General features: G+C 40.6%; 1 protein-coding gene across 3 annotated transcripts in view; it reads left to right on the forward strand.

Moving 5' to 3' along the window:
• The window catches only part of MAP7 (microtubule associated protein 7), a 188,729-nt gene that overhangs the window by 127,313 nt on the left and 34,190 nt on the right, over positions 1-27,226 (forward strand). For all 3 annotated transcript variants that reach the window (XM_054023725.1, XM_054023723.1, XM_054023724.1), the window contains exons 4-6: positions 15,538-15,701; positions 17,031-17,148; positions 21,827-21,937. In XM_054023725.1, the coding sequence (XP_053879700.1) occupies positions 15,538-15,701; positions 17,031-17,148; positions 21,827-21,937 (393 nt within the window). The remainder of the gene's footprint in view (positions 1-15,537; positions 15,702-17,030; positions 17,149-21,826; positions 21,938-27,226) is intronic.

A 27,226-nucleotide genomic window follows, 5' to 3' on the forward strand; every position in this document is an offset into this window, starting at 1 on the left:
TGGAGTTTTTTTGGTCTTCCCTAGGGGGAGTGAGAAACAGTAATAGTCCAACCTGGCATTGACCAAAAAATGAAGCTAACCGTGATTTTGCTGATGTTATGTTACGAAAGAGGGTGGTCCTTTTGGATCCTGCCAAATTCTGGTGGATACACTAGGCTTGCAAGAACTCCTTGTTCTATTACAAGTGTTCCAAGTGCTCGGATGCTGGAGTCGTCATCATATGTAATTGCTTAGATAGATGTTGTCAGTCAGAATCTGAATCAGTTTTGCGTCAGCAATGTTCTAGCTTTTTACCTTTCCATTTTATCTGCTGCAGTTTGTCAGTGGATCATGGTGATCTGTGAGGGATTAGGAAAGAGGAGAGCTTTGGAGTCAGAGTATAGATGACTGAGGAGAACAAAGGTCTGTAGTTTCAATAGACTGTCAGCATGTTAGTCTTGCGGCTTCACTGTCTTTCTCCTTCTCATTCTACTCCTGGATCCAGAGCTGATCCAAAATTTTCCAGTGAAATACTGATTTGATGAGCCTGAAATGTTCGACCCATGGGAACCCTGCAGGGATTCCTGGTGAGCTCCCGGAGACCCCACTGATTCCATGATCCAAAGCTCTGGGTCAGACCCGCCATGCCTGGGCTTCCAGGGTTTCCAGACACCCTGCTGTGGAGCCAGGAGCCTGGCAGTCCTGACAGCCCTAGGGGATCCAGCTCTGGCGATGGCTCTCTTCCAGGCACTCAGCTCTTTGACAGGAAGTTGGGAAGCGTTAGGGGCACTGACTCTAGGTGGGGCTTGGCTCCTGGCTCCACAGCTGTGAGCCTAGAAGCCCTGAGAACCCTGGCTTCAGGTGATGTTCTCATGGCTTCCAGGCTCATAGCTGCAGAGCTGGGAAACACCATGTGTTTCAGAATTGAATTTTTTTCACGTTTTCTGTTTTGGTTTGAACTAAACTGAATTTTTTCTTCAGTTGTTTTGGGTCAGCCCCTCTCCTCCCCCCTCCAAAGCCTCTGCTTCTGCTTGGAGGAAAATCTAGCCAGATAGTAGATTTGTGACATCTCCTAAACCTACTCATACATTGGTCACCAGATTGAGTGTGTGCTCGGGTAAGTGCGTGGGGACAGAAGACAATCTGAGATTGATCTGTGTGAGTTTGTCATCCATGAGATTTCTATCTCTTCAGTTTATTTGCATTGGGGCTGGGATGTTAGCCCATACCTCCTATTAACCAGACTTTTTTCCAGAATGGGGCACAAGCAGGTGTTTTCCTCTACTGTTTCTGAACTCTGGCTTCCCAGCTGCTGACAAATGAACATGTGTTCCTGAAATGGCATTTTAAATTGCTTTGTGTTGAGGAATGTTTCATTTTGAGCGTGACATACAACAATGCTTTTTTGATGTGGCATTTTATAAATTGATGTGGAATTGCTTCATTCCCAAATGGAGAGCTCAGCATCCCCCAGTAATGGATGAGTGTATTGTGTATTCTTTCATGAAACATTGTTTTGAGTTTACAAGTAAATTGGAAGAGGCATTTTGCTTTCATCTGTATATGCGTCCATCAATATTATTATTTAGAAACTGCCTGTTGAACCACAGTCTTTGAATGTTGATATTTGTGTGTTACGTTACAACAAAGCCATAACTTCTGTGCTGGCAAACAGGCTGCATTTCTCAATGCAAAACCTAGATGTGACGTTACTTGTATCCTATGAACCTGAGCAAAGAGATGTCTTAACTTCTCTCCTATTGGAAGTTGCATAATGACTTATGTAACATGTTTAGCTCTTACTGCAAACTGGAATTGGGATTTTATTAATACCATGGCATTATGCTCCATTGTATTATTGTTGCTAAAGAAAAGAAAAACAAACCCTTTTCCTAGAGCTAAAAGATTCAGTCCCTGTAGCTTTCAAGGATTTTTAAAATGGAATTCAGAACTTTCTGCCACAAGGTAAATTATTTCCTAGTTTAATAAGCCAAGGAACAATGTTAGAAGTTTTCTATATGATTTATCAATTGCCTTTATATTTTTAGCAACTTGAATTACAGGAGGTCACCTTCAATCAGTCTCCTAATGAGAACTAATCTAACTTGTTCAGTCTCCTCTGCTAAGATCAAGTGAGGTATCAGTTTAGTATCTTAAATGTTCTTTATCAGGGGATAATATCCTGCCCTTTCCGCGGGATTTAAGGCTCTAATAAGTCTTTTCGATCTCTGAGTCTCAAGCATTTTGGTAGTTCTGTACTGTACCCTATTGTGACAACTGTAGTCTTCCTTGAGGTATAATGTCCAGCTCTATATGTGCTACTGCAATCAGAGTGAAAGTTTGACTGGTCTGGATAAAAGTATAAATGCTTTTCTATCTCTGAGTCTCAAGCCACAGCTGGCTGCTGCAGCCTGGTGAGGGCACGTGAGTGCTTTAATGTGGCTTGTGTAGTTGCGGCGCAGTGCTGGGAGAGCGCTCTCCCAGTGCTCTAAAAAACCCACCTCCATGAGGGGCGAAGCTACCGGCGCTGGGAGTGCGGCTCCCAGTGCTGGTGCACTGTCTACACTGGCACTTTACAGCGCTGAAACTTGCTGTGCTCAGGGGGGTGTTTTTTTCACACCCCATAGTGAGAAAATTGCAGCGCTGTAAAGTGCCGGTGTAGACAAGCCCTTTGTTTCCTCCAGAGAGAATCTAGTACTTAAAAGTGAAAAAGCCTCCAGCCTGTCAGACCTATTAGCACAACATTGAAACTGTTAAAGAGCCATGCAAGTGGTAATGAAGCCATTTAAGAGGCATTTCCAACCCCCAGGTATATACTGTCAGTTTCTGAATTTACTGACAAAACCAGTTGTGCATGACTTTAATATTTACTCAGAACAGGTTAGTCTACAGGACCTTAGTTTAAAATTTCATTAGTGTTGCTGAAGATTATAAAATCACATCTCTAAAAAAATCCTTGCACAGATTTTTAGATGCACAATTTGATTATTCATCTTTAGCCTTAAATGCTTGGATCTTCAGACATATAGTTTTTTTAAATAATTCCTTCAAAAGACCACCCTTATCTAAAATACACATGCAAGCCCGGGCTGCCGTCGGGCAGAGGGGCACCAGTTTAATAATAAATCCTATGGATGGCCCTGCCAGAGGAGATTGTAGGGGTGACTAAAAGACTAGTTTCAAAACAAGCTGGTGCTTGGGGCGGCACATTTTTAGGAGCGGCATTCTGGCGCGGGCCATGCCGCCCCTAAAAATGTGCCCCGGCTGCCCTAACTCACATCCGCTGCTGCCGCCCGCGCACCGATGCTCGCCCTCCCTCCCAGGCTCTCAAACCCGGGAGGGAGGGGGAGATCCCGAGCGGCTGCGGCGCGCGAAACAGCTGATTCGCGTGCCGTGACCGCTCGGGATCTCCCCTTCCCTCCTGGGTTTGAGAACCTGGGAGGGAGGGGGAGCAGCGGCGTGCGAATCAGCTGTTTCACGCGCTGCGGCCGCTCGGGATCTCCCCCTACCTCCCAGGTTTGAGAGCCTGGGGGGGTGGTGGGGGGAGACCCCCAGTGGCCGCGGCGCACGCGCTGCTTCTCCCTCTCCCTCCCTCCCCTCTTTCCCTCCCTCCTAGGCTTGAGAGCCTGGGGGGAGGAGGCAGGGCTGGGGATTTGGGGAAGGGGCGGAGTTGAGGCAGGGCCGGGGGTGGGGTAAGAAAAAAACGGGGGCGGGGGGAGCGGCCAAAATTGTTTTTGCTTGGGGTGGCAAAAATCCTAGAGCCAGCCCTGAGAATAGCAGCCGTGTTAGTCTGTATCCGCAAAAAAGAACAGGAGTACTTGTGGCACCTTAGAGACTAACAAATTTATTAGACCATAAGCTTTCATGGGCTACAGCCCACTTCTTCGGTGTGAAGGAGTTTACACCCAGTTTAGCACCTGGAAGTCTGTCTCTCTCTTACTGAGCCAGGGGATAACATGGTGACTCACAGCTCTGGGCACTCCAACAAAGTGTTACATGATCTCATTATTTTTGCTTACTTTAAAAATAACCATCTTGGTTGGCTCTGTCATCTGCTGAGTCTTTTCTGCTTTTTAATTAAACTTTTTCATTCTGCGATGTTTCAGCTAGCATTTTTCCACACTCCACCTTTATGCAATTAATATAACTGAACTTTTATAAAACAGAACTAACCATTGACAGGAACAGTGCCACTGTCCATTGGATGAGTATGCGGTTTTCTTTAAAATATGCCTAAATACCATTCGTGTGTGTAAAAGCAGCAGAGAGTCCTGTGGCACTTTATAGACTAACAGACGTATAGGAGCATGAGCTTTCGTGGGTGAATACCCATCCGAAGAAGTGGGTATTCACCCATGAAAGCTCATGCTCCTATACGTCTGTTAGTCTATAAAGTACCACAGGACTCTTTGCTGCTTTTACAGATCCAGACTAACACGGCTACCCCTTTGATATTTGTGTGTGTGTGTCATCTTAATAGAACACACACATGTGATTATGCAAATTTAAGATTTTTAAGAATATTTTGTGTATTTTGGTTATTTGGGAAAATAATACATTAGTGGGACATAATCTACTCAAATTTGGCTCCAAATTTCTGACAGTTAGTTTTAAACAAAAATAATTCTCTTCTAGTTGGTGTTTGCAACCCAAACTTTGCTATATTGAGCATGTGGAAATGAAATGGACTATAAACAAAAGTGACAAAGTGGGTGAGAGTTATGTCTTTTATTGGACCAACTTCTGTTGGTGAGAGAGACAAGCTTTCGAGCTTATGCAGAGCTCTTTTTCAAGTCTCTCACCAACACAAGTTGGTCCAGTAAAAGGCACTAGTTCACCCATCTTGTCTCTCTAATACCTTCAGACCAACACGGCTACAACAGTGCATATAAACAAAAATGAAATTGAACATCAGCATCCAAACTGAAAGTGAACTGGATTTTTAAGTCTTTTGATTATAATAATCTCAGGTGGTAGTATAGCACAGGTAAAGAAAGTTCTTTAAAATGATTTTAACTTGTGAGTATTCCTTTAATATTTCTTTTCATCCAAAGAATCCTACATCTCTCCATATTTTGACTGCACTAATCCTAGGTCGGTACTAATCCTGTTTTATCCCAACTACTTTTCTTCCAACCAGGGGCCACTAAGTGGGCTCTCTTCTGGCCCCATCAGCAAAAGCTAGCATCATTATTATTTTATTTGAATTAATTTTGTAATGAAATGATAAACAAGAGAAACATTTATAAGTATTTTTTTTAGAGTATGTGTCTAAGTTTCAAATCAGTTGGTGCGATTAAAACCTGGACATTGTACTGCTTACAGCTCATAAATGTATTGCAGTATGTATTGCATTTCTTATTCTTAATGTGGGGAATACCAGAAACACCACTGGCAAGGTAAATATTGTGTTGCCATAACAATAATATGTTAATTATACCCTCTGTAGTACAGATACAGAGCTAAAGTTTTTTGAGCTGGTGAGCAGTGGTGATTACTGTTTTGGTACAATAAAAAGGGAGGATTAATAACTGAGCAGACCTGGTATTCTTTCAGTTAGACTGTACAAAGTTAAATCCATCCCTAACCTTCGTCCCCCCTTATACTACTTATGATCTGGATCCTTCACTGTAGCCATAAAGTACCTGGTGCCCCTGAGGAGGGGGAGCACAAAGCCATCTTTGCATTCCCCTAATCATGGGGCTGTCCCAGCACTAGGTCAGTCTCTGGCATAAACAAAAGCATCCTGAATGCTATTCTTATCCATGCCAGCTACCAACGCCCCCATGCTCTGGCCATGCCCCCGTGCCAGAGACTGGAATGAAGGTTTGGTGTAGGATCGAGACCAGCTCTGCTCCATCAAAGGATCCTGCTACACAAGGGCCAGAAGATTGAGAGAGAGAGAGAGGCTCTTTTTTGTTTTGTATTTGTACAGTGCCTAGCACGATAGGGCTCCGGTCCATGACTGTGACTCCTAGGCACTACCACAATCCAAATGATAATGACAATCTGCCAATTGTAGAGCAGCACTGCGGTGGGAGGTGGGTGCAAAATGCTGCAGCATACTGCAGGATCTGGATTATTCTTTCTTCTGCGTATACGAAGGTGTAAACTGCAAAGAGGAATGAAAAGTGGGATAAGCCTGCCAGCCTCTGTTAATAGCTTTTACTTTTTTAAAATTAGTATTCCATCTGGGAATTCCTCCTGAGATGTCCTACTTCACTGCAACTTCTAAAAATGTGCTGTTCTCCAACATCACTAAAATCAGAAACCTCATTGAAACTAGGGATCAGTGACATTAGAGAATGATTCATTCTGGGGTATGGTCAGACAGAGGAGCAGGAAGTGCCAGGAGGATTTCTGAGAGAAGAAAATATTTTTTTTTAAATGAGTTTAAATATTTCTGTGATGTGTGTCCCCCCACAACCTGGTTAGTGGGGAGCATTCAGCATATCATCTGACATTAAATCAGCTGTAATTACAGCTTTGAAGTTCACCTTTCAATCAGTCAGCCAGCCATTTTGGTGGGTGATGAAATTTACCCATTTTTAGCCACAGTTAAAGAAACAAGTGATGCATTTTATTGCTAATGTCACAGAAAGATGATCAGCGTCTAGGAGACCAAGAACACAGGTTTTTGACAGATGAGTTAAGGTAAAATTCTGTGAAGAGCAGAAGGCTTTTGCTGGTGTCAATCCTGTAAAGTCAGAATCGGTAGAAAACTAGGAAAATACTGAATGCTAGAGAATGTCCACTCAAATAATCTGCTCATCTAAGATGGCTATCGAAACAGGAAATATTGGAAAAGACAGCCGTAGATTGGCCTGCCTCTGCATCAGTGGCAAACCAAGAGCCAGACATGTCAGTTGGGAGGCAGCAGGCCCCACCCTATTTGTGACAGAGCCATGGGAAAAGAAGCCTGGACTAAGTGGGTGGTGGGGACCTGAGAAGCTCAGAGGACAGTGGAGACTGTTTTTTGTTTCCCACTGCTTCCTTCCTGCAGTTTATGGACAACAGGAAGCTATGAGCCCTCATATGCCCACCCCTCCTCCTCATGCCCCCGGCCCCCAATGCCCCTGCTGAGTATATGCACACTCTGTTGTCTGTGTGCATCTTTCCAAACAGTAGGTGAGCAAAACATTAACAGAAACCAACAGTTTAAAATAAAAAAAAATGTGCAGGTGACTCAGGAGTAAATTAACCTCGCAAAATGAAATTAGGTCACTTTGGTAGAACTGACTCGTTTCAAACTGACAGTATCCCCTTAAGACCAACATGTTGACTGACAGTTTTCCTTCATTCCATTATGCTATAACTTCAGAACAAAGTACACAAATATGTGAGTTTCTGGGATTTGTCCTTTTCTGTCACAGCTTTAATGCTATGTCCACATACTTTTTGTATTTGATGGGTCATTTTGAGGGGTGATGATAATACTACAACCAAATTTAAATACACTAAAAATTCAGCTAAACTACAAAACATCCTTATGACCCCTAAAAAGGAAGGTGAAAACATTAGAGACGTTGTTCTCCTGAGAATATGATCTCTTTTGTTTGCCAAGTTAGTGTTTGTCAATATTGGAGAAGAGAAGGGTTAGGAGGAAGAATAATGATCCAATTGTGTTCCTGTGTATAGTCTATTCTAGTTATACTGGTTTGCATACAGGCAGTATCTATTAATAACTCGCTCAACCTTTGAGATTTGCTTTTATGCTCTTACCTTGCAGCCTTGTATCATATGACTTGACCATTCTACCTTATCCCTTAGTTTGGTGCAGTCTTTAATGCAGGTTTGTTTGTTTTTTCCCTCTGGATTCAACATATAAGATTCCATGGCTATTTTTTCAACATATAAGCATTGCTTGATGGAATCAGGATCATGAAACTTTCTTTGAAGGAAACCAATATTTGTGACATGATTCCACGCATTGCCAATCAAAGTCTAAATATTATTGATGTGTAAATGTGTCTAATTCTTACACTGGAGTGCAAACTGTGCACTTCTACCCAGGGCGCTATGGAAAGAAGTTTGTGGAAGTCCTTGTGTGAAATGAGAAAATAGGAAAATCAAATTTTAATTGAGTTTTGAAATGTTAATTTTTTCATCCCTTGAAATATGAATATGTATCTCGATATGTGCTTCTAGATCAGTATTTCTTTCCATGGGTGGGTGGGGGAGTATATATTTAATTTTAGCTGAGATGCAGAAAATTTATCCTCGTGTTCTTGTAAAAAATTTCCTTTACACATCCAGGAAGGAGTGAAAGCAATTGAGACAATGTTATTCTGGTGCTAATGAGAGTTAATTTAGGAACAATCACTGCTAAAGAATTGATGGGTTTATTTAGAAGTAGGGATTGAGCCTGTTATGGAAAAAAGTGTGGGTATATGTGAATATGAGGATAATTGTTTTCTAAGAGTAATTTAATGTAAATTACAAAACCTAGCACTTACACCCACAATTGACAAGGTAAATGGGCTCTCAAGCCAAACATACAATTAGCAAACTTCCTATTAAAATTAAGGAGCTATTTGTTTTGTGAGGATTTGGGGGTTTTGTGGTTAGTGGAAAGAGGTGGCTTTTTAGTTGTTTTGTTTTTGTCCACTTCAGTTGTAATGTTTCTTATATTATTCTGAATTCTCATTTTTTATGTGCCCTCAAGCCCTATCCTCTTAACCTATCATCCAGGGGTGGCCAAACTTACTAACCCTTCGAGCCGCATATGACAGTCTTCAGAAGTTTGAGAGCTGGGATGCACCTGCCAGGGCTCGGGGCTTGGGGTTTCAGTCCCATGGGTCACGTCTGCCCAGGCTCAGGGCTTCAGCCATGCGGAGGGGTGTCTCGGGGCTTCAGCCCCACAGGAGGCACCTGCCTGGGCTTGGGCCCTGAGCCCCAGCATGTGATGCAGGAAGGTCAGCACATTGTGCCACCGGGTTCCCTCCCTGCACGGCAGCTGCTGGAGTTGGCAAGCTGGGAGCTGTGACTGTGGGGAGAGGCAGCAGCAAACAGCTGGGAGCTGCAGGGGGAACCATTGCTTTTGCTGCTGCTTCTCCCCATGGAGCTAAAGCAGCAGGCCCTCCCTGCAACTGCCAACTGTTTGCCATTGCCTCTCCCCGTAGAGGTAACACCTGGGAGCTGCAGGAAGGGGCCGTTAAGAGGGGCGTGTGCCTGGAAGGAACATGACTCAAGCTGTTCAGGTGGGCAAACCTTTCAATTGTGCCCCCTTCGCTCTCAGCAGGCACCAGTTGTTTCTGGCAGAAGCCCCTAGGCCCCTCCCCACCACCACAGGGCAGAAGTTCCAAACTCCCCTCCCCTGTCTGCTAGGTGGAGAATGCGGGGGAGGGCATGGGGGGCGCCGCAAGCCTCACTTTAACTGTAAAAGAGCCACATGTGGCTTATGAGCTGCGGTTGGGCCACCCCAGCTATAATAAGTTGCTGCTAATGTACGTTTCTTTCACTTGGCGACTTTTCAGCCCTGAGAATCGTTATAAGAATTATCGTGATCTTTATGAGTTTTGTTACATCTTCTAAGGATTTACATATTCTGTTGTTTAAATGCCCTATCCCTCGGGGCAGAGGCAAGTGATAGTGTTGCTAGCAAGACGAATGGGAATTCTCAGTGTCCACCCAGCAGTGGCTGGAAAGTGTATATGGCAGTACAGGCTTTACCCCAAGACTTCAGCAGAAATTTTTTTTTCAGCCTCTAGCTCCCAGAAAACAAATCTTAAAAGTTCAAATACATCATCTCCCTTACTCTCCCTGCAGGTCACAGCTGGCCAGTTTTCTTACTACAACCTCCATAAACAAAGTATCCTCAGACAGTCTAGTTATCTGCCTAAAATTGCACAGGGGAAGAAGGACTACTCCTGCTTCACTCTTAAAGGACAAATATCCATCATTTTCTGCCTCTCTGAAGTATATTTTTCTCCTCTTCACAAAAGCTACATTTATTTAGTTTAATATGTACTTTAGTGGGAACATCTAGGTAAACATGTCCAAGGACAAACTTCTTCCTTCTCCCATGATCCTCAATTTTTCTGTGAATGTGAGCCTGAAAGGATACACATACAAGACACACAGGATAACCCAGACTACTGCCACTATGACTTATTCACATGATGGAGCTAAGGTACCAAGTAATGTACCAGAGACAGTGGCAAGGTTTTTTTTTCCACATTAACTTTCTTGGCCTTCCAGAAGTACTTTCAAGCATACCAAATTAAAGTCCTCTCTCTCAAACAATGCACATTGTATTGCCATTGTAAACAGGCCCCAGGCACAAGGGATGAGCCAACTGGTCTTGGAAGCCATGAAAGTCTTTTGTTAGCGCGCAGTTGGAAGCCTGTCTTTAAATGACAGGTTTCAGAGTAGCAGCCGTGTTAGTCTGTATCCGCAAAAAGAACAAGAGTACTTGTGGCACCTTAGAGACTAACAAATTTAAATTTGTTAGTCTCTAAGGTGCCACAAGTACTCTTGTTCTTTTTGTCTTTAAATGCTCATTGAATGAAAGCCAACACATATGGGAAGAGATGGAACTTTCAAATGGGACTTGTACTTCTAAGTCCTCTAAGTGCTTTTTAAAATCTTTTCCACGTTCCAAGGAGAATAGAAGCTTAATTCAGATAGGTTTCCACCTGGTGTGTTCAAAAGCTTTGAAACAGTGGTGAAAATGATCCACTAGAACCCAGATTTTGAATCCTGGTACTGCTGAGGTTCTTCAACTTGTTCAAGAATTGCAGAGCAAGTGAATGGATTATCTTTAATTTTTTATTTATTTATACAATACCATAAGCAACAGGGTACTGTACAGAAATATAAATCAAAATCCTTGAGTTGTGGCGATCTCAATCTAAATTAGACACAATGCAGTCACATAGCAATGCATGAGAAGGAAAGAATCCAGCTTCTCTCTTAATTGGACAGCAAGAGAAACTCAAGGTTTATAACAAATAAAGATCAAATAGTTTTGTTTTGTATGTATCTCCATAAATTCCAGTTCCCTTTTAGAATAAGAATAGGGAACTCCTCCTGTCTTCCTTCAGACCATTTCTCAAGACCCATTTCTTCTGTGACATCAGCAAGTAATTAGCCAACTACTTAAGGATAGTTTGAGAGGGGCAATCAGAACTAGTTCATGTATACTTGTTTGTTTATATTAAAAATATAAATGTATATAATATTTTGATCGTGTCCCTCCATACCCTTGCTATCTTCGATTGTAAATGCAGTAGCCAGGAATGGACTTCATAAGCATTTATACAGAACAATGGGACCCTGATCTTAGGTTTATAGATTTTGATGTCAGAAGAGACCATTATGATCTTCTAGTCTGACTTCCTGCATAACAGGCTCAAGAAGCTCACTCAGTAATTCCTGCATCTAACCCATAACTTCTGTTTAGCTATAACATCTGAGTGGGGCATCTAAGCACTACTGCAATAGAAATGAGACCTAAAAATAGGGGAGACAGTGGAAGTCTCTGACTCTGAAGTAAAGGGTAGTAGCTTCACTAGAAGTAATGAGTTACAAGAAGTGATTTACAGTCTGAGGACATAAATGGAATGTTGCATTCCCATTATTACAGGACAGCATTAAAAACAATGAATTTAGGCCAGGAGAAGACAAGAGTAGCATTGAAATAGAAAAAATGACTGTTTAAATTGCACGGTGGTGGTCCCTGTTATCGTGTCTCAATGATTTCCAGTTCAGACATGTTTAGTTTAAAGTAAAAAGATTTTCTGTCAGTCCTACAAACTCAACCTGACTTCCGATGGTCAAGGCAAGTTACTTCTTTCTTGTGTGTCCTCCCCAGTAACAACAGTTATGAAGGCCCAATTGTGCCCTTAATGACACCTGTGCAACCCCACAATCTCTAAATTATGCCCATAATGACACCTACGTATCCCCATTGCATTCTGTGGGTTTGCGGAGGTGTACACATTTAGTAATTATTCTGTTGTTGAGTCAAGAAGGAATAGCGTCTAGTTTGGTGTCTCTTAACTGTGTTGGCTTTTCACTGTTAGCAAATAAAAACAGAAATACTTAGATTTGTCAATAAAGTAAGTCAGTATGACTCTGAATCCACAAAAGATCCAATTTAGTGAGTAATATGATAGTGTTTTTCGGGGTGCTGGAACAATTTATGTAGTGGGGGGTGCTGAGAGCCATTGAACCAACCTGTAAACCCTGTATATGATGGAAACCACTTCAGGCTAGCACCCCCAGCATCCTACTTCCAACACCTGTGCTGTTTTTGCATCATCAATTTTCAGAGTAAAATCACGCTAAGCTAGAAGTTGGTGGCAGAGTATGGCTCAGAAGAGGAGGCAGTAGGCATTGACAGAGATGTGGGCTACAAGTACTGAGCTGTAGTCCAAAGCAGAATTCCACAGTGCTTTGAAGATGAGGAACGGAAATGGAATGTGATAGAGAAAAAGGCCTGAAAGACCTTGGAATAAGTGATCACAAGAGTCATCTGTAAAAGGTCAGAGAATCCAGGGTAACCATCTTAATTGTTCCATAATACTTCTTGTGGACATGGCTTCAGGGTCTAATGAGCCATTCAGTACTCTGTCCACTTATCTATCCAGACAAGACATTCTTCATCAGGGCCTGTTAATAAGCTTGTCAGTACAAAGAGAAGAAACTCTCTCTTAGGTGGTCCTTTGCTGACCTCAGTGAATGTCAATGCTGAAGTCAACCAGCAAAGACTGCTGTTCATCTTGGGGAGGAAAAAGGGGGCTAGAGTATTTGCTCCATTATTTTTTTTTCTCCCTACTTCAGAATCAGATTTTTTTTCCCCCAGAAGAGTTTAGACAAATGCCTACATGCTGTGTCCCACAAGTATCTTGTCTTAGCCTACTGGAAGGCTCAAGGCACAGGATGGTTTTCTTTCCCAGATGCTGTCCCACTATCAAGATTATTTGAAGTAGATCAGTTTGTTAAGAATTAAAGATTTTATCTCCACCCTATTGATGTGCACTTAGATATTATGGAGATTGGCCCTATATATATACACTATAGATAGTTCAACTCAGAGACAAAATGTGGCTTCATGTCTTAGACTCTTGTTAGAATCTGTTCATGAGACCCTCAAGCCGATGAAGAAACTACATATAGGTGGCTAAACCCACATATCTCAAAAATGTGCCAGATTAAATGTACTCATTACAATAGCAACTGTTTCGTCTGTGCTGAGTTAAGAGATAATGTATTCCTAGGTCTATTTTTGCATACATTTGGTTATGTCCCAAGACTGCAACAAAGATAATTGAGCTTGTTGGTCTGTGGGTTATCCACTCTTGCTACTCTGCTATTCAACTGCTTCTTTCAACCCAGAGATCCAAGCTAGTGTAGAAAAAGAATACATTTTTATGTCCTGCAGATTTGTATTCTGCTGAGTCTTGTATGCTATTTTGCATCTACAGGTGTTAGATTTTTTTTGAGCCTGTTGATATCAACATTAATCACACAGCTGTAGAATTTATTGTAGATTAAATTATTCCAGCTAAATGTCTTTGTACAATTTCTATTCTTGCTATGTTTTTGACCTCATCCTTGCAGTAGGATGATCTGATTGCTTGTGACAGTTGAGCAAATATCATTCCTATTCAAAACAGTCCCTGCTATTTTGCATATACAGTGAGATTATATATTTAAAAGAACGTGCCACCCATTTTTCTCTGCAGTGTTTGAAAAGCTGAAATGGGAAAAAGCTGTTTTCATCCAGAGGAGACTCCAGGACTGAAATGTACTTAAACAATATATTCGTTAGCTGTAGATCTTGAGAGGGAGGGAGAATATACGTGTGCACACACACAAAGTTTAGAATGCAAACATGATTTGTTGCTGGCAGTTCTCGGAAAACTCTCAGGGAGATGATGATGATGATGATGAGCAAAAGTAATAGAATTATCATAACAATCAAAAGTCACAGCTGTTGTTTTGAACTTGTAAATAGTTTTTATTTTTTTCTTTTGGTATATGTTTGTAACTAACAAAAATAATAAGGTATGTGCTGTGTTACCATCCTGGGACAAACTTTTGTGCAGACAGTTTTAATTACATTTAAAAATTGCCTTTTCTAATCTAGAAGGAGAACCTCCTGACCCCCTGGGAAATTAAAGCTCTTTCTGACAGCTCAATGGGTTGGTCCTCTATGTTGCCTCAGTGTTATCAATGATGGTTTACTCTTTGAGCCTCCCAGACAATTCTCAATAACATTTGTTGCAGTATTACCTTCATATGTACACACAGACATACATATACATGCTCATCAATATGCAGAAAGTTCTGAAATTGTCAAATGTCATGGATATTTAAAAAAATAAGCAAATGGAAATCTTGGGATCTGTAACTTTCATGACAGCTAGTCATGAAAGTCCATTCTTATCAGATTGTAACAGTTTAAAGCAGACCCCATTTTGGGCCTACATTCTGGACGGGACAAATATGAACAGTCAGTCGATTGTGCAGAGTTAAGTTCAACTCCATTGCACATTCGATTCAGTGAACGCTTCTGAAACAAGCTGTTGAGGACTTTCTAAGACCAGTGATATGTAGCAAGTTAAGGCACGGTCACCTTAGTTCCTGATTCTCCAGTGGCTAATTTGTTACCTCATAGAATAACAGGTAGCTGTTGACATAGATCTGGTCATTAAGGGCCAGTCCAGCTCCCACTGAAGTCAGCTGGAATTAGATGAGGTCCTAAGACTGCGATGCTAACCACCTTTATTATACTGGAGTACTATATTGACCCTCCTGTTATCCTGCAGTTAGATAAACAGTGGGCAGGTGATTGGGGTTAATATTCTTTTAGAATTGAACGGATGCAGAAAATTATCATGTATTATTATCGAATTGAATCTCACACCTTCATTATTTATTGCTAGTGGGAATCATGAGTAGAGTTGTTGGAAATGTTAACAATGAAATCTGAAACCACACCAAATTAGCCTGGTTTCAGCATTTATTGAAACACAGAACTCAGTCTACATTTGTCACATGTTTAAATTGCATGAACTTGCTTCTCGCATCTAGAGTGATCCGTAGTTTTGCATGGAACCTGTGTCAAACTTAGCTTTATTGTGAAGTGTTATCATCTGAGGCTTTTAGATAAACAAAGGCCTGTTGCTTTTACAGTTTCACTTTTGCAACTTAATGCAGCTGAGCATAGCTTTTTTGCCTGCGCTGAGGCCTAGTGTATGAAACAGTAAGAGGGATCCCCTCTAACTGTGGGACACAATATACATATTAGTTCAGGAATTTTAAAGTGGCATGGAATCATTTGCATAAGTCAAATTTTCTGAGACATTAGTTTCATTATTTCCAATTCTGATGTTGATATTCTACAGTAATTGAAGTATGAGCACACAGATTAGTGTGCAACCTAGGTAAATGTACTGTGAGCACTTAATAAAGCTCGGTTGGGACATATATATGATTTTAAAAAACAAGTTGGTAAGTGCAACCAATCGTGAGCAGCCTAGGCTGTGTGTTACAATTCTAAACGGTACAGTATATTTACATTTTATTTCTACTTTACTTTTCTTTTAGCTGCAAGAGAATCAGTCTGGTTAGAAAAAGAAGAGAGGGCACGGCAGCATTATGAAAAACACCTGGAGGAACGCAAAAAGAAGTTAGAAGAACAGAGGGTAAAAGAAGAGAAAAGGCGAGCTGCAGTAGAGGAAAAACGAAAGCAGAGAATAGAAGAGGACAAGGTAAGAGGGCATTCCATAGAGTCTTTCAGACAACTTGCTCTCCACTAGATGATGTTAACAACAAATTGACCAATATGTTATTTAAAAATTAGCAATAGGGTTGGAATGTGAGTCAAGGTTAATATAGGGTACGTTGTAAAAGGAAGGCTTTTTTAACTTAACTTTTTTTTTAGCTGTGTCTGCACTGATACAACTTTTTATGGGTCCCTCTACAAAACTGATCTCCCCGGTCCAATAATATGTGTGTTTAAAATACATCTGTGGCAAGACACAGCAGAGCCAAAACTGACCTGAAAATCAAAATTTAAAACCCTGTAGAAAAATGAATTGTGGTATCTGTAGTATTGATAGTAGGTTGCTAGTGATTCAGTGTAACCATAGTTAAATACTAAGTGCCTAATTCAGAAACTGTCAGGAATGTGAGAGAGAGGGTGACCAGACAGCAAATGTGAAAAATGAGGATGGGGGTGGGGTGGTAATAGGATCCTATATAAGAGAGACCCAAAAATCGGGACTGTCCCTATAAAATCGGGACATCTGGTCACCCTAGTGAGAGAATACAGTAAGTGTGGATTTAATAATAAATTTGTTTCCCCTTAACTGCATGATGAATGAGCTGGTAGCTACTTGCTGTGTGACCCATGGGCAAGTGAGCTCACCTCTCTGCTTTCCCTCCCACCTTTTGCTTGTCTTGTCCATGTAGAGTATGTCTACTGCAATCAGAGGTGTGATTGCAGCTCATACGGGTGTTCCTGGGCTAGCTTTTATCTAGCTAGAATGACTAAAGATAGCAGAGAAGATGCGGCAGCACAGGCTGTACAAACGAGCCCAAGCCCTGGGTTGCTTGACAACACTGGGGTTCATGCCACTGCCTCTTCACTGCTATTTTTAGCTGCGTAATCTAGACTACAGCTAGCAAAAGTATGCCTACCTAAGCGGCAATCAAAGCTCCGGTTGCAGCATAGACATCCACTTAGATTGTAAGAAATTCAGAACAGGGACTCTCTCATGTACAGTGCCTAGCACAAGAGGGCACCAGTTTCAGTTAGGAGCTACTGTTATGCAAATAATACGTGCATTGTTACTGGTCTCAAGTAGGCCTCCTATTTTCACAGTTACATTTTTGTAATTACCATAAAGCCCTGCTTTGACGTTAGCTCAGTTCTTTGAGTGGAATTCTCACGAAGCATTGCCTATCAATTTGCATTTGACTCCAAGATGACCAGTACATTTTGTCCAGGTGGAAGTCAGTGTGCAGTGTGATGCAAATATTCTTTAAAAACCCAGCAGCATCCAAACATATTCATACATTCTCCTGTTGTGCTGCAGGAACGACATGAAGCTGTTGTACGCCGTACAATCGAGAGGAGCCAGAAGCCCAAACAAAAGCAAAACAGGTGGTCCTGGGGAGGATCCATTCATAGAAGCAGCAGCATTAATAATACAGGTAAAGGGGGAGATCCAGTTTCTCATCCAAGCTCCCGGTCTGTATGATATACTTTGTTCCCATAAAGAAGAAGGTAATGCAGTGTTAATTAGTTCAAGTTCTTTATTCGTGATCCTAGCATTGTTTTGAAGATGGGCATGGTTTTTTTAACTCTCTGCTTGGCTAAGAGGGAGCAAGGGGAAATTCAGCTAAAGCTTAAACATCACTGAGGAATTGACTAACCCGGTAACTCCATCTATATCTAAAACTGCTCACTTCTGCTGCTTTGCTAGTGTTTGTGTGCACTTATGTGTGTGTGCATGCGCTGTGTCACTAATCAAATACAAGTTACTGTTTGGAAGTGTTAGGTACCATAGGACAGCAAGAGAAAATTATTTTAAGAATTTCTGGTGGAAATTATAAAATACTAATTTTAAGCTGAAAATACAAATAGGAAGGGAAAATGTTCTTTGAAACCTGCTGTGTTATATTTAGTACCTTAGTTGGCAAAACAGGAACACTGAAAGTTTGGTGGATATTGAGAAATTGGAAGTGGGCAAAACATAAAGTGTAATAAGTTATAGGTTGAAGATCTATCGCATAACTGTCTTCTCTAAATGAAACTGCATTTACTGATTAATAATGTGTATGTACCCTGTTACGGTACGCCTCAAACTGAAGAAGAGAATTCAGATATGTCCTTGATGGATTTTTGCACCAGAAAATGGTGGATATATATTAGAAATCTATTCTCCCTTTAATGCATACACTTTAAGTATTGCATTCTTTTACCTAGAGGGAAATAATGTGTTTACCAATCTGGTCACCAAAAAAGGACAAGAAAAAGTCAGATTACATCTATTTTATTGTACTGTAAAATTCAGTAAACAGTTATTTTTCCATAAAATGTTCCTCTTCTCGCTTTGCTTATCTTTGTATAACTCATTTACTTTTTATTTTTCTTTATTTTGAAAAATCATTTGTCTTGCATTCTGTCCCTAGGTTATTTTGTTGAATCATCATTCACCTTTCTCGATTTAGCAGGCCTGGAGCACCACTTCAGATCTCTGGGTGGTGCTAGGAAACCCGGTACATAAATCACTGTGGTTTGTTGATTCCTCCATGTGTAGCTAGCTCCTCAAGAAATAGGACTAGTAACTACTTGATGACCTCTAAACCAACATCACTTAGAGACAGTGCATGCTTAACATCATACTACATAGACTAGAACAGTTGTTAGCCCCCAGTGGTTTTTTTTAAGTACAGAGAAGTATTACTAGCTGACTTAAAGGATTTGGCACAATTCACTAAACTACTGTATACAGTGTACAGTATATTGTATCATGTTGGTTTGGGTTAAATTTTACAAAGAATATTAACCATTTAAAAATGATCTTCTGGAATGCAATGAGATCTAATTTGAGTACATATTTTGGGTGCTATTTTGGCTTTGTTTTACCTTTTGCATACCATATGTGACAGATATTTATTTATCTTTATTCTGCTTCGCTTCTCAGCAGCAAGTCAGTTGCATTGGCTGCAATTTTTGCTCAAATAATGTTTTTAAACATGTTACCACAACTCTAGCCAACAAATGGTGATTGGCCTATTCTATGTTGACAGGTTTTGTATGCAACTGACATTCACACAGAATTCTTCCAAGTGAATGGCATCCATTGAAGAATAGTCTTCACGGACTGCATGGATTTATGAGGGCTGGATGGCAGGACTGATTTAAGAGAGACTTTCTCGAGTAGATGCTCTTTCTGCTTGTGTTTCTCATCTCCCAAATGCTTCTTATGCTTTCTTTACACATCCTCTGTGGCAGCTACATGTGTACGCTGTTGGTGTAACGGCATATACTGTGTTCTCACATCACCAGAAACAAGGTATTAGGTCTTAGTTCTCCACTGCACCCATGCATAGAGATTGCTATTGGAGAGCTGCCAAGGAACATAGGAATTGCCATACTAGATCAGACTCAATGCCCATTAAGTCCAGTATCCTGTCTCCAATACTGACTAGCAACTTTTGACCACCTTTGGAGGAAGGTGCAAGAAATCCCACAGTAGGCAGATGTGGGGTAATCTGCCCCCCATGAAGGTTTCATCCTATTCCCAGTGGTTGGAGTGTCTTAAACTCTGAAACGTGAGGTTTTATCTTTTCCAATAATCTTTCAGTTAGCACTAACGATTCTAACTCTGGATATTTTTGTTATCCATGTGAACATCCAGGCTCTCTTTGAAACTGCTGAGATTATATAAAGCAAAAGATAAAACCAATTGCTCTGTGACAGTGGATGAAAAATCAAATTAAAAAAAATCCTTTTCCCTTTCATCCCCAAGGCCTGTCCTCTATACTCCACCACTAGTATGAGGAACTCCTACATTAATGGTTAGTGGGGATTTTCATGCACAACCAGTTTGTCCACAACAACTATGTTTACATATATGTGAGTGGTAACATGCATATCGAATGTTGATGTACTCAGTATAATGAAAGCATTACTCAAGCGTAGATAATCTCTGAGAAAATGTCCTCTTCAGTATTGTCAAGGTTATTTAGACATATAGACCTTGATTCAGCAAAGCAATTAAGGACCTGTTAAACTCTCATTGACTTTGACTGGAAATCATTATGTACTAAGGCGTAGATTTTTAAAGGTATTTAGGCATTACTACATTCAGCATTGCAACACCTATCTGACTTTGGAGCCTAAGTCTCATTTTCAGAAGGGATTTAGGGCGAGTGAGGTAATATCTTTTATTGGAGCAATTTCTGTGAGAGAAACAAGCTGTCGAGCTACACAGAGCTCTTCTTCAGGTCCGTGTAGCTCGAAAGCTTCTCTCTCACCAACAGAAGTTGGCCCAATAAAAGATATTACCTCCCCCACCTTGTGTCTCTAGTATCTTGGAACTGACATGGCTACAACACTTCATTGACTGTCAATGGGATTTTGGTTCCTAAGTACCTAAATCCCTTTTGAAAATGAGACCTAGGCTCCTGAATTTGTTAGGTATTGCAACACTGAGTGCAGCAGTGCCTAAATACCTTTAAAATCTGGGTCTAAGTGCTTTGCAGCCTAATGATGAACTCATAGGCACCGAGTTTCTAATCTGCCTGGGGGAGCTCCCCACAGCTCTGCACAGGCCCCCACTTCATCCCTTCCACCCAAGGCCCTACCCCACCCTGCTTCTTCCCACCCCTGCTGCCACCCCCACCCCTTTCCTGCCTCTTCCTGCCCTGTCTCTTCCCGCCCAGTTCCGCCCCCGAGCGCGCTGTGCTCTCACTCCTCCCTACTTCCCCCCTCCACCCCCAGCGTCTCCTGATGCCACAAAACAGCTGATCCGTGGCAGGCAGTATGTGCTGGGACGGAGTTGGAGGCGCTGATTGGCAGGCTTATCACTGGGCTGGAAGTGCTTGGGGGAGGGATAGGCATTGATAGGGGGCCTCCAATAGGTGCTCAGCACCCGTCATATTTTTCCCGTGGGTGCTTCGGCCCCGGCACATCCACGGACTTTGTGCCTATGGATGAACTTAAATACATGCTTAAAGTGCTTTGATGAATTGGGGCCATAAGTCTAAGCAAGAGCGGAACTGAGTTTCTACTGTTCTTGTGAGTAATTGTCAGTTTCCCAAACAAAAATCTACCTTGGAAGAGATTTAATTTATACACTCATTTTCCCAAAAAATATTTTGGAGCAGAGAATGCCTATACATTGCTTTTTTTTGTCCTAGTTCTTCATTTTCTTCTGCTATTGCCAACCTCTTTGGATTGTGTACAATCACTTTTTCCGTACTCTTGAAATATCTATCACATTCTTAGCAGGATGGGAATGCTGATATTGCATCACTTGAACAGGAGGGTGATGCTGCATTCTGAAAGCCACAAAGCATAAAGAAAGGCAAAATAAAGCCCTTTGGTGTCATATACAGAGCATGTGTATTACAAATATTTTTTAGTCTTCTACGTAGCATTTATTTTCTTTGTCTATTAAATCACATGCAGTTTAGGACTGACTAGCTTTGTCTTTGAACAGTGTAGGTGGAAAAATCACTTTCTCTGATATGGAGTATACTACCTCTACAGAACCCTTTGGCTTTTAGCCTTATCTTTGAATTCCTCTTGTGCCCACCCTCATTTGTCTTGTGTGCTAGCTTTCTTCCTCCTTTACTTTATCTTCTATTTTTATATGTTCTGGATATTGATCTCCTGGGTCATAACAGTACCCTGCTGAATATCATCTGTGATTCAAGTGATGCTAAGGACTTTCTTGCTTTATAACATGGTCTTGAAAAGATGGACCAGAGTATTAAATATGATACAGATTCCCTGTAATTTTCCATTTCATCTGAGCCTAGAGCAAAACCTATCTGCAAGTGCAGTGAAGTGAACATTAAAATCTCATCTTGTTTATTAGCTGCCCATTCAGATCTTCCATTTGAAACCTTGGATCACAGCTTGATTGATTGAAAAACATCCAGGATATCAGTTTATTTACCTGCAATTTAAATTAAATAGTCTTGTGCCAAGTCTTTAAGTCATCTGTAAAATATCCACTGAGAAGTCCTTTCTATTTTTAAAGTTTTAGTGATGGAGCAGAAATTCTCTAGTCCTATATTCTCCTCCCGTTAGTGTGCTAGGAAGTTGCATTATTGCATGTGGGCTGTCAATTAGCATTATCTCCATTTGTTTTAGATCCAGACAGGCGGTCTGTTTCAACAATGAACCTCTCGAAACATGTTGATCCAGTCATTAACAAGCGGCTCTCCTCCTCATCTGCAACATTACTAAATTCTCCAGACAGAGGTACAGTTGAAAGAAAGAAAGAGAGAGAGAGAAAAGTGCTCTTTATTGATTCATTGTTTTTAACAATCTCTGCAGATACAGTAAGCATTTGTAGTCATTTTCTGCACTCTATTTAAAGAGGAATGAAAAGACTTCAAATGGTTGAAAGAAGTAAATGAACATTCTCTTTGCAAGAAGAACTATATTTTTCAAAGATCAGAACTTGCCTGAATGATTTCATTTAGCAAGTGATAAAAGCAGTGCTTCTGTCAGGTTTTTAGTAAATGAGTGGCAGCTACAGAAACAACACATCTCTCCATAGCGCATGTAACCATTTTATTTTTATACATTTATTTACGTTGAGTCATGCTGCCCTTTTTGCTTTTCATTTGTACTTTGGTTCCAATTCTTGAACTTCTGGAAACATGTTTCACAAAGCTTTTAAGAAGTTAGTACATTCATGTTGCTGATTTATTTTAAATTTAACTAAGCAGTTAGATATGACTCATACAATGTCTGTTTATTGATTTGCTATGTTCCTTTAGCTTTAGAAGGTTGCTCTGTTGGAAGAAATGCCTTGATATTTTCAGATCTGCAAACAAGATTAACAATCAGACTTTTAATCAACAGCACAACATGCAATATTAAATTGTGAGAATTTATAAGACAAAGTTCATCTTAAATGAGTTTTATAAAATAAGTTACTTTGATAACTTCATGTGAAAAGAAATGGACCAAGCTTTTTGACAAAATGTTCTATAAGGGATCATTTCCCTTTTCCAGCAAAGGACAAAAGGGACGTCCTGCATTTCATCCCAAATTTGAATTGTTGTATATAAGCGCAGAATATATATATAAAATATAGAGATATTTTAAAGAATACAGTTTTAGTTATATCATGAAACTGATTTGGAAAGCCTCATTATCTTTATCTCTTTAACAAAATGTCCTGCAATGAGTGCATATTTGTACGCATGATTCTGTATATAACTTCTGTTTGTTTCTATATGTTTAATACTACACACCATATTGATAAGATTTGAGGGCAATAGCAGTAAACTCTTTCCTGTTGGTTAAAATAATTGCTGAGGTTGCTGATTTGGGGGGAAGTATGTCATAGTTTTAGGAAATTGTGTAACTCCAGAACAATAGTTTCTTCCAACAGCGATTGAAACCCGGTCAATATTAATTATCCTTTCAGATTTTTTGCATTTACTGTTGCCGTTCTTTACGAGTGATGGCTCTGTTTTGTAGGGTGTTGTTGAGGGATTATGACAAAACAGTGGCAGTAGTGGAATGTGCATGATGATTATGTGGAATATTGCCCACTGCGCCTGTGGTCACAACCGATTGTATGGGTTTGTGGATAATGGAGCATATTCATTTCAGTGATCTATCTACTTTTCGACTCTGTCTTAATGTTTTAAAAAGATTGAAAAGGCTAATACATTCTTTTCGGTGGTGATTTTATATATAGTGCCACTGACAGGCTGGATAACGAGGCTACAGGACTGTGCAGAGATGTAGTACTTCTGCAAAAGTTAGGACTAAGCTATATTATCCTCATTAATAAATTATTAAAATAAAGGAAACAAGACTCTTCAAAAAGTGAGTTTTCACAGGACTATCCAGACTTCTGATTGAGGTTTGTACAGTCCTTTGAGAATACAAAGAACTGTACGTAGTAGTTGCCATAACCCCCTCCCCACAGCATTTACCAACAGCTCCCACCTGGTGTTATCTCAGATGTGACTTTCCTGTGCTAAGTATAAGGCAATACTGCTGTATCTCTGATACCACTGTGTGTTGTTGGCAAACTGCTGGTAAATGTTGACTTTCCATTCGGAACCAGTACAAGTGCCAAGTATTACTGTTACTTCAGAATTTTCTTAAGGCACATGGTTTTTAGGCCTCATATCTATTTCTCAATGAACCTGTGATCAGCAGGTGCCTTTTATAAATGTGTTTGTGTGGTGTTGGGTGCCCTATAGTATACAGTACATTCAGGGCCAGCTTTAGGGCGATTCAGCCAATTCCCCAGAATCGGGCCCCGTGCCCCTAAGAGGGCCCTGCAACGTCCCGAAGGAGCTGCCACCTAAGTCTCACCACTGTCTTCGGCGGCAGCTCAATCACTGCCGCGGAGGAAGGTCCCGCCGCAGAAGTGCCGCCGAAGGCACCAGCAGCCAATTGAGCTACCGCCGAAGTCCCGGCATTGTCGGCTGCGGCAGCTCAATCGTTGCCGCTGTCTTCGGCGGCATTTCGGCGGAGGGTCCTTCCTCCGCAGCAGTGATTGAGCTGCCGCCGAAGACAGCGGCGGGACTTCAGCGGCAGCTCCTTTGAATCGGGCCCCACGGTGCTTAAAGCCAGCCCTGAGTACATTACCCCAGTGTGGAGACATTTCACCTAATAAATCCTCCAGGCAAGAAGGTGTAGTGCTTCAGGGCTCAGGTGTGAATACTAGACTCCTTGGAATCACAGATTCAAATCTCTTCAGGGCTGACAAAGCCTTTCATCCTATCAAGCTAGTCTAATAAGTACCATCCCATACAGTTTATTGCATAGGGTCTTCTAGCTAAAACCCTAAACAGTGAGGCAGTGTTTGCTCTGCCTGAACACTAAAAGAGCCATAGCTTAGCCCTTATGCCCTTTGCCAACACTTACAGATGTGTTCAGAGGACAGGGCAACACTGGCGTCCTGTATATAAGTCTCTTTAAATTTGATTTTGAAAAAAGTTAGTGAATGTTCCACTAATGCCTGCTAGCAGGTATGCAAGGCATTGGCTCCACCCTAACCTAGCTGAGCCCCTAACTTTAGAGTCACGGAGTGGCCGCTCCAGTTAGCTCTTAAGAAAGGCTCTTAAAAGAACTGTGCTGTGCAAGAGAAAGAAGAGGCTCCTTCATCATCTTCCTCAGTGCACCCAGGCAGATTTTGCCCTTATCCTAAGCATGATGCCTGGAACTGGAGTATGATGAGCTTATCATAGGTGGCTTATATCTGCCACCAAGGACATGACTTCTGTTACGTAGTATCTTTTAAATGGTTGAAGAACAGGGGACTTTTCAGTTCATACTAAGAAAAAGGTTTTCATTAATGGACATCTAACTTTGCCCATAAGACTTTTTTAAATAATTTATTCATTCCCTTTCAAGTTCAGCATTATTGTGCAGCTTTTTATTACAGTTTTAAAACTAGTCAGGCAGCTAAAATGGGTTTCAAACTGTACTTTCTTGTTTGTTATAAAGGTTCAGCTGTTTAAATCCCTGCACTAAACATGAATAATTAACATAATTCAAACAAGGGAGTCGATGCAAGAGACATTTAAGAAAATTAGATAGTGTTCTTCAAGGAAAACGTCATTAACTGGATGTTATTTTAGGTTCTGTAGAAGTTACACATTCTTTGCTTTGCAAGGCCATCCTCTCTGAAATTGTTTTTCTTCAAAATAAAAAGAACCCAACATTTATAGGGTGGATTCGTTTAAATCAAGGTGATTTAAAACCACCAAGTGGAAAACCTCAATTTAAATAATTAATTTTAATCCACTTTTTCATTTGCACTTCAGTTATTTTCTAAAGAAAGGTGCATTCTCACTGGTTGATATAACCATTAAAATATGTTGATTTACAAGTAACAGAGTCTTTAAACTAAATTTGATACCAGAGATGCTTAAGAAAATTGCATCTTTTTTGCTAGATAAATTAAGTCTCAAGATCCCATTTAACATAAACTGAGCTTCTGACAGCATTAAAAAAGGCTGAGCAAACTAGAGTGGCACTTTTTTCTATTTAAATAGTGTGAATATTTAAAAATTGGACCTTGGTTCTGAAACCTCCTCCAAATCTCTCTGATGGGTGTAAACCAGAAACCTGCACTAAAACTCTCCGGAATTTTGTAGCCTAGGTTAATCTCATATTGAAATTATTTATATTCAGAGCTTCTATGAAAGCCATTAGGGTAAAAAGTTTAGCTGGAGCGGCCAACTAAACTGTGGCCTCTGGGCCTAACGTGGCTCATGGAGCTGCAAAAAGAGGCCTGCAGCCACCTTCTTTAATGCAGAGATGTGGTCCTGGATACTACAGGTCCCAGCATGCAGTACAATACCGCAGGGGCATGGATCAGCGTTCACATTGCAGTGTACTCCTGATCAGTACCCGGGCCAAGATGGGGAAGCTAATGATCCAACCAGCGGACCAAATTCAGTTATGAATCCTGGTCACACGTCACGTGAGGCACCTTGCGCATACACTAAGAAGGCATTTTAACTGTTCAGACCTGTAATCTACACAGGTTGCAGCTCCAAATTAGAAGAGAGGGTAGATGTAATCAACTCAATTTTATGCAAAACCAGATGTGGTCTTTGGTCTCCTGGCAAGTTGCCAATGCATCCTCGGGGGGGAGGGAGTGTCAAAGGTTAGCCACCTCTTGCGTAAAGCATAAGCAACTTTTTATTTCAAGACTTTCAAAACAATTATTTGGGGGGCAAAGAAAACAAGAAGAGAGGCCTCTTCATGGGTCTATCCAAGATGAAGTTCGAAAGCATAAACCTTTCCAATTCCTCCACTTCTTTTATTGAAAAACTGATGACCTGTACTGCCAACCCCAAACGTTCAAAAAAGCAGACGTCAGGCCTCACAGCATCATGAGATTTTTTTACATCTCATGATTTTTAAGACAAATACATGTTCAGAGTGGATCAAAATCTATTAAAAAAAATTAAAGCATGGGATTTTTAAATTTAAATCAGATGTTTTGATTAAATGATTTTTTAATTTTATTTAAATTATAATGTTTTTCATTTAAAAAATAAACCCATTTAAAATGAAATCTGAACTTGATAAAAAATATGTTAAGGCCTAAACTTATAATCTTTTAAATCATTTAAATCAAATATAAATATGCTGAATCTGTGAGTCTCTATCAAAAACTTTGAGTTAAAGTCTGCTTTTCTACATACAAAGTCTGAATCAGGGAGAAAACATCTAATTATTGAGATTAAGCTTTATAAATATGGCACAATAGGTCACCCTAAGTGATTTGGGAGACTGTTTTCTCATTTTCAAGAGAGTCAGGCAAGTTGGAACTTAAGCTCCAGTCACTTTCACTTAGGCACATTTGAAAATTTTCCCAGGCTGACCTGAAACAATTAGTTAATCCCTCCGTTTAATAAATCATTTAGTTGTAAATAGGAAACATGTTCTGATTAGAGAAGTTTATGTTTCCAAAACATGTAAGGTTGTTTTAATAAAAATAAATGTGATATGCTGTTTTGTGTGTTTAATGTAATTCCAGTTAATATCCTAATGCAGCTT

This window comes from Malaclemys terrapin, chromosome 3 (assembly GCF_027887155.1).
Source record: "Malaclemys terrapin pileata isolate rMalTer1 chromosome 3, rMalTer1.hap1, whole genome shotgun sequence".
Taxonomy (NCBI): domain Eukaryota; kingdom Metazoa; phylum Chordata; order Testudines; family Emydidae; genus Malaclemys; species Malaclemys terrapin.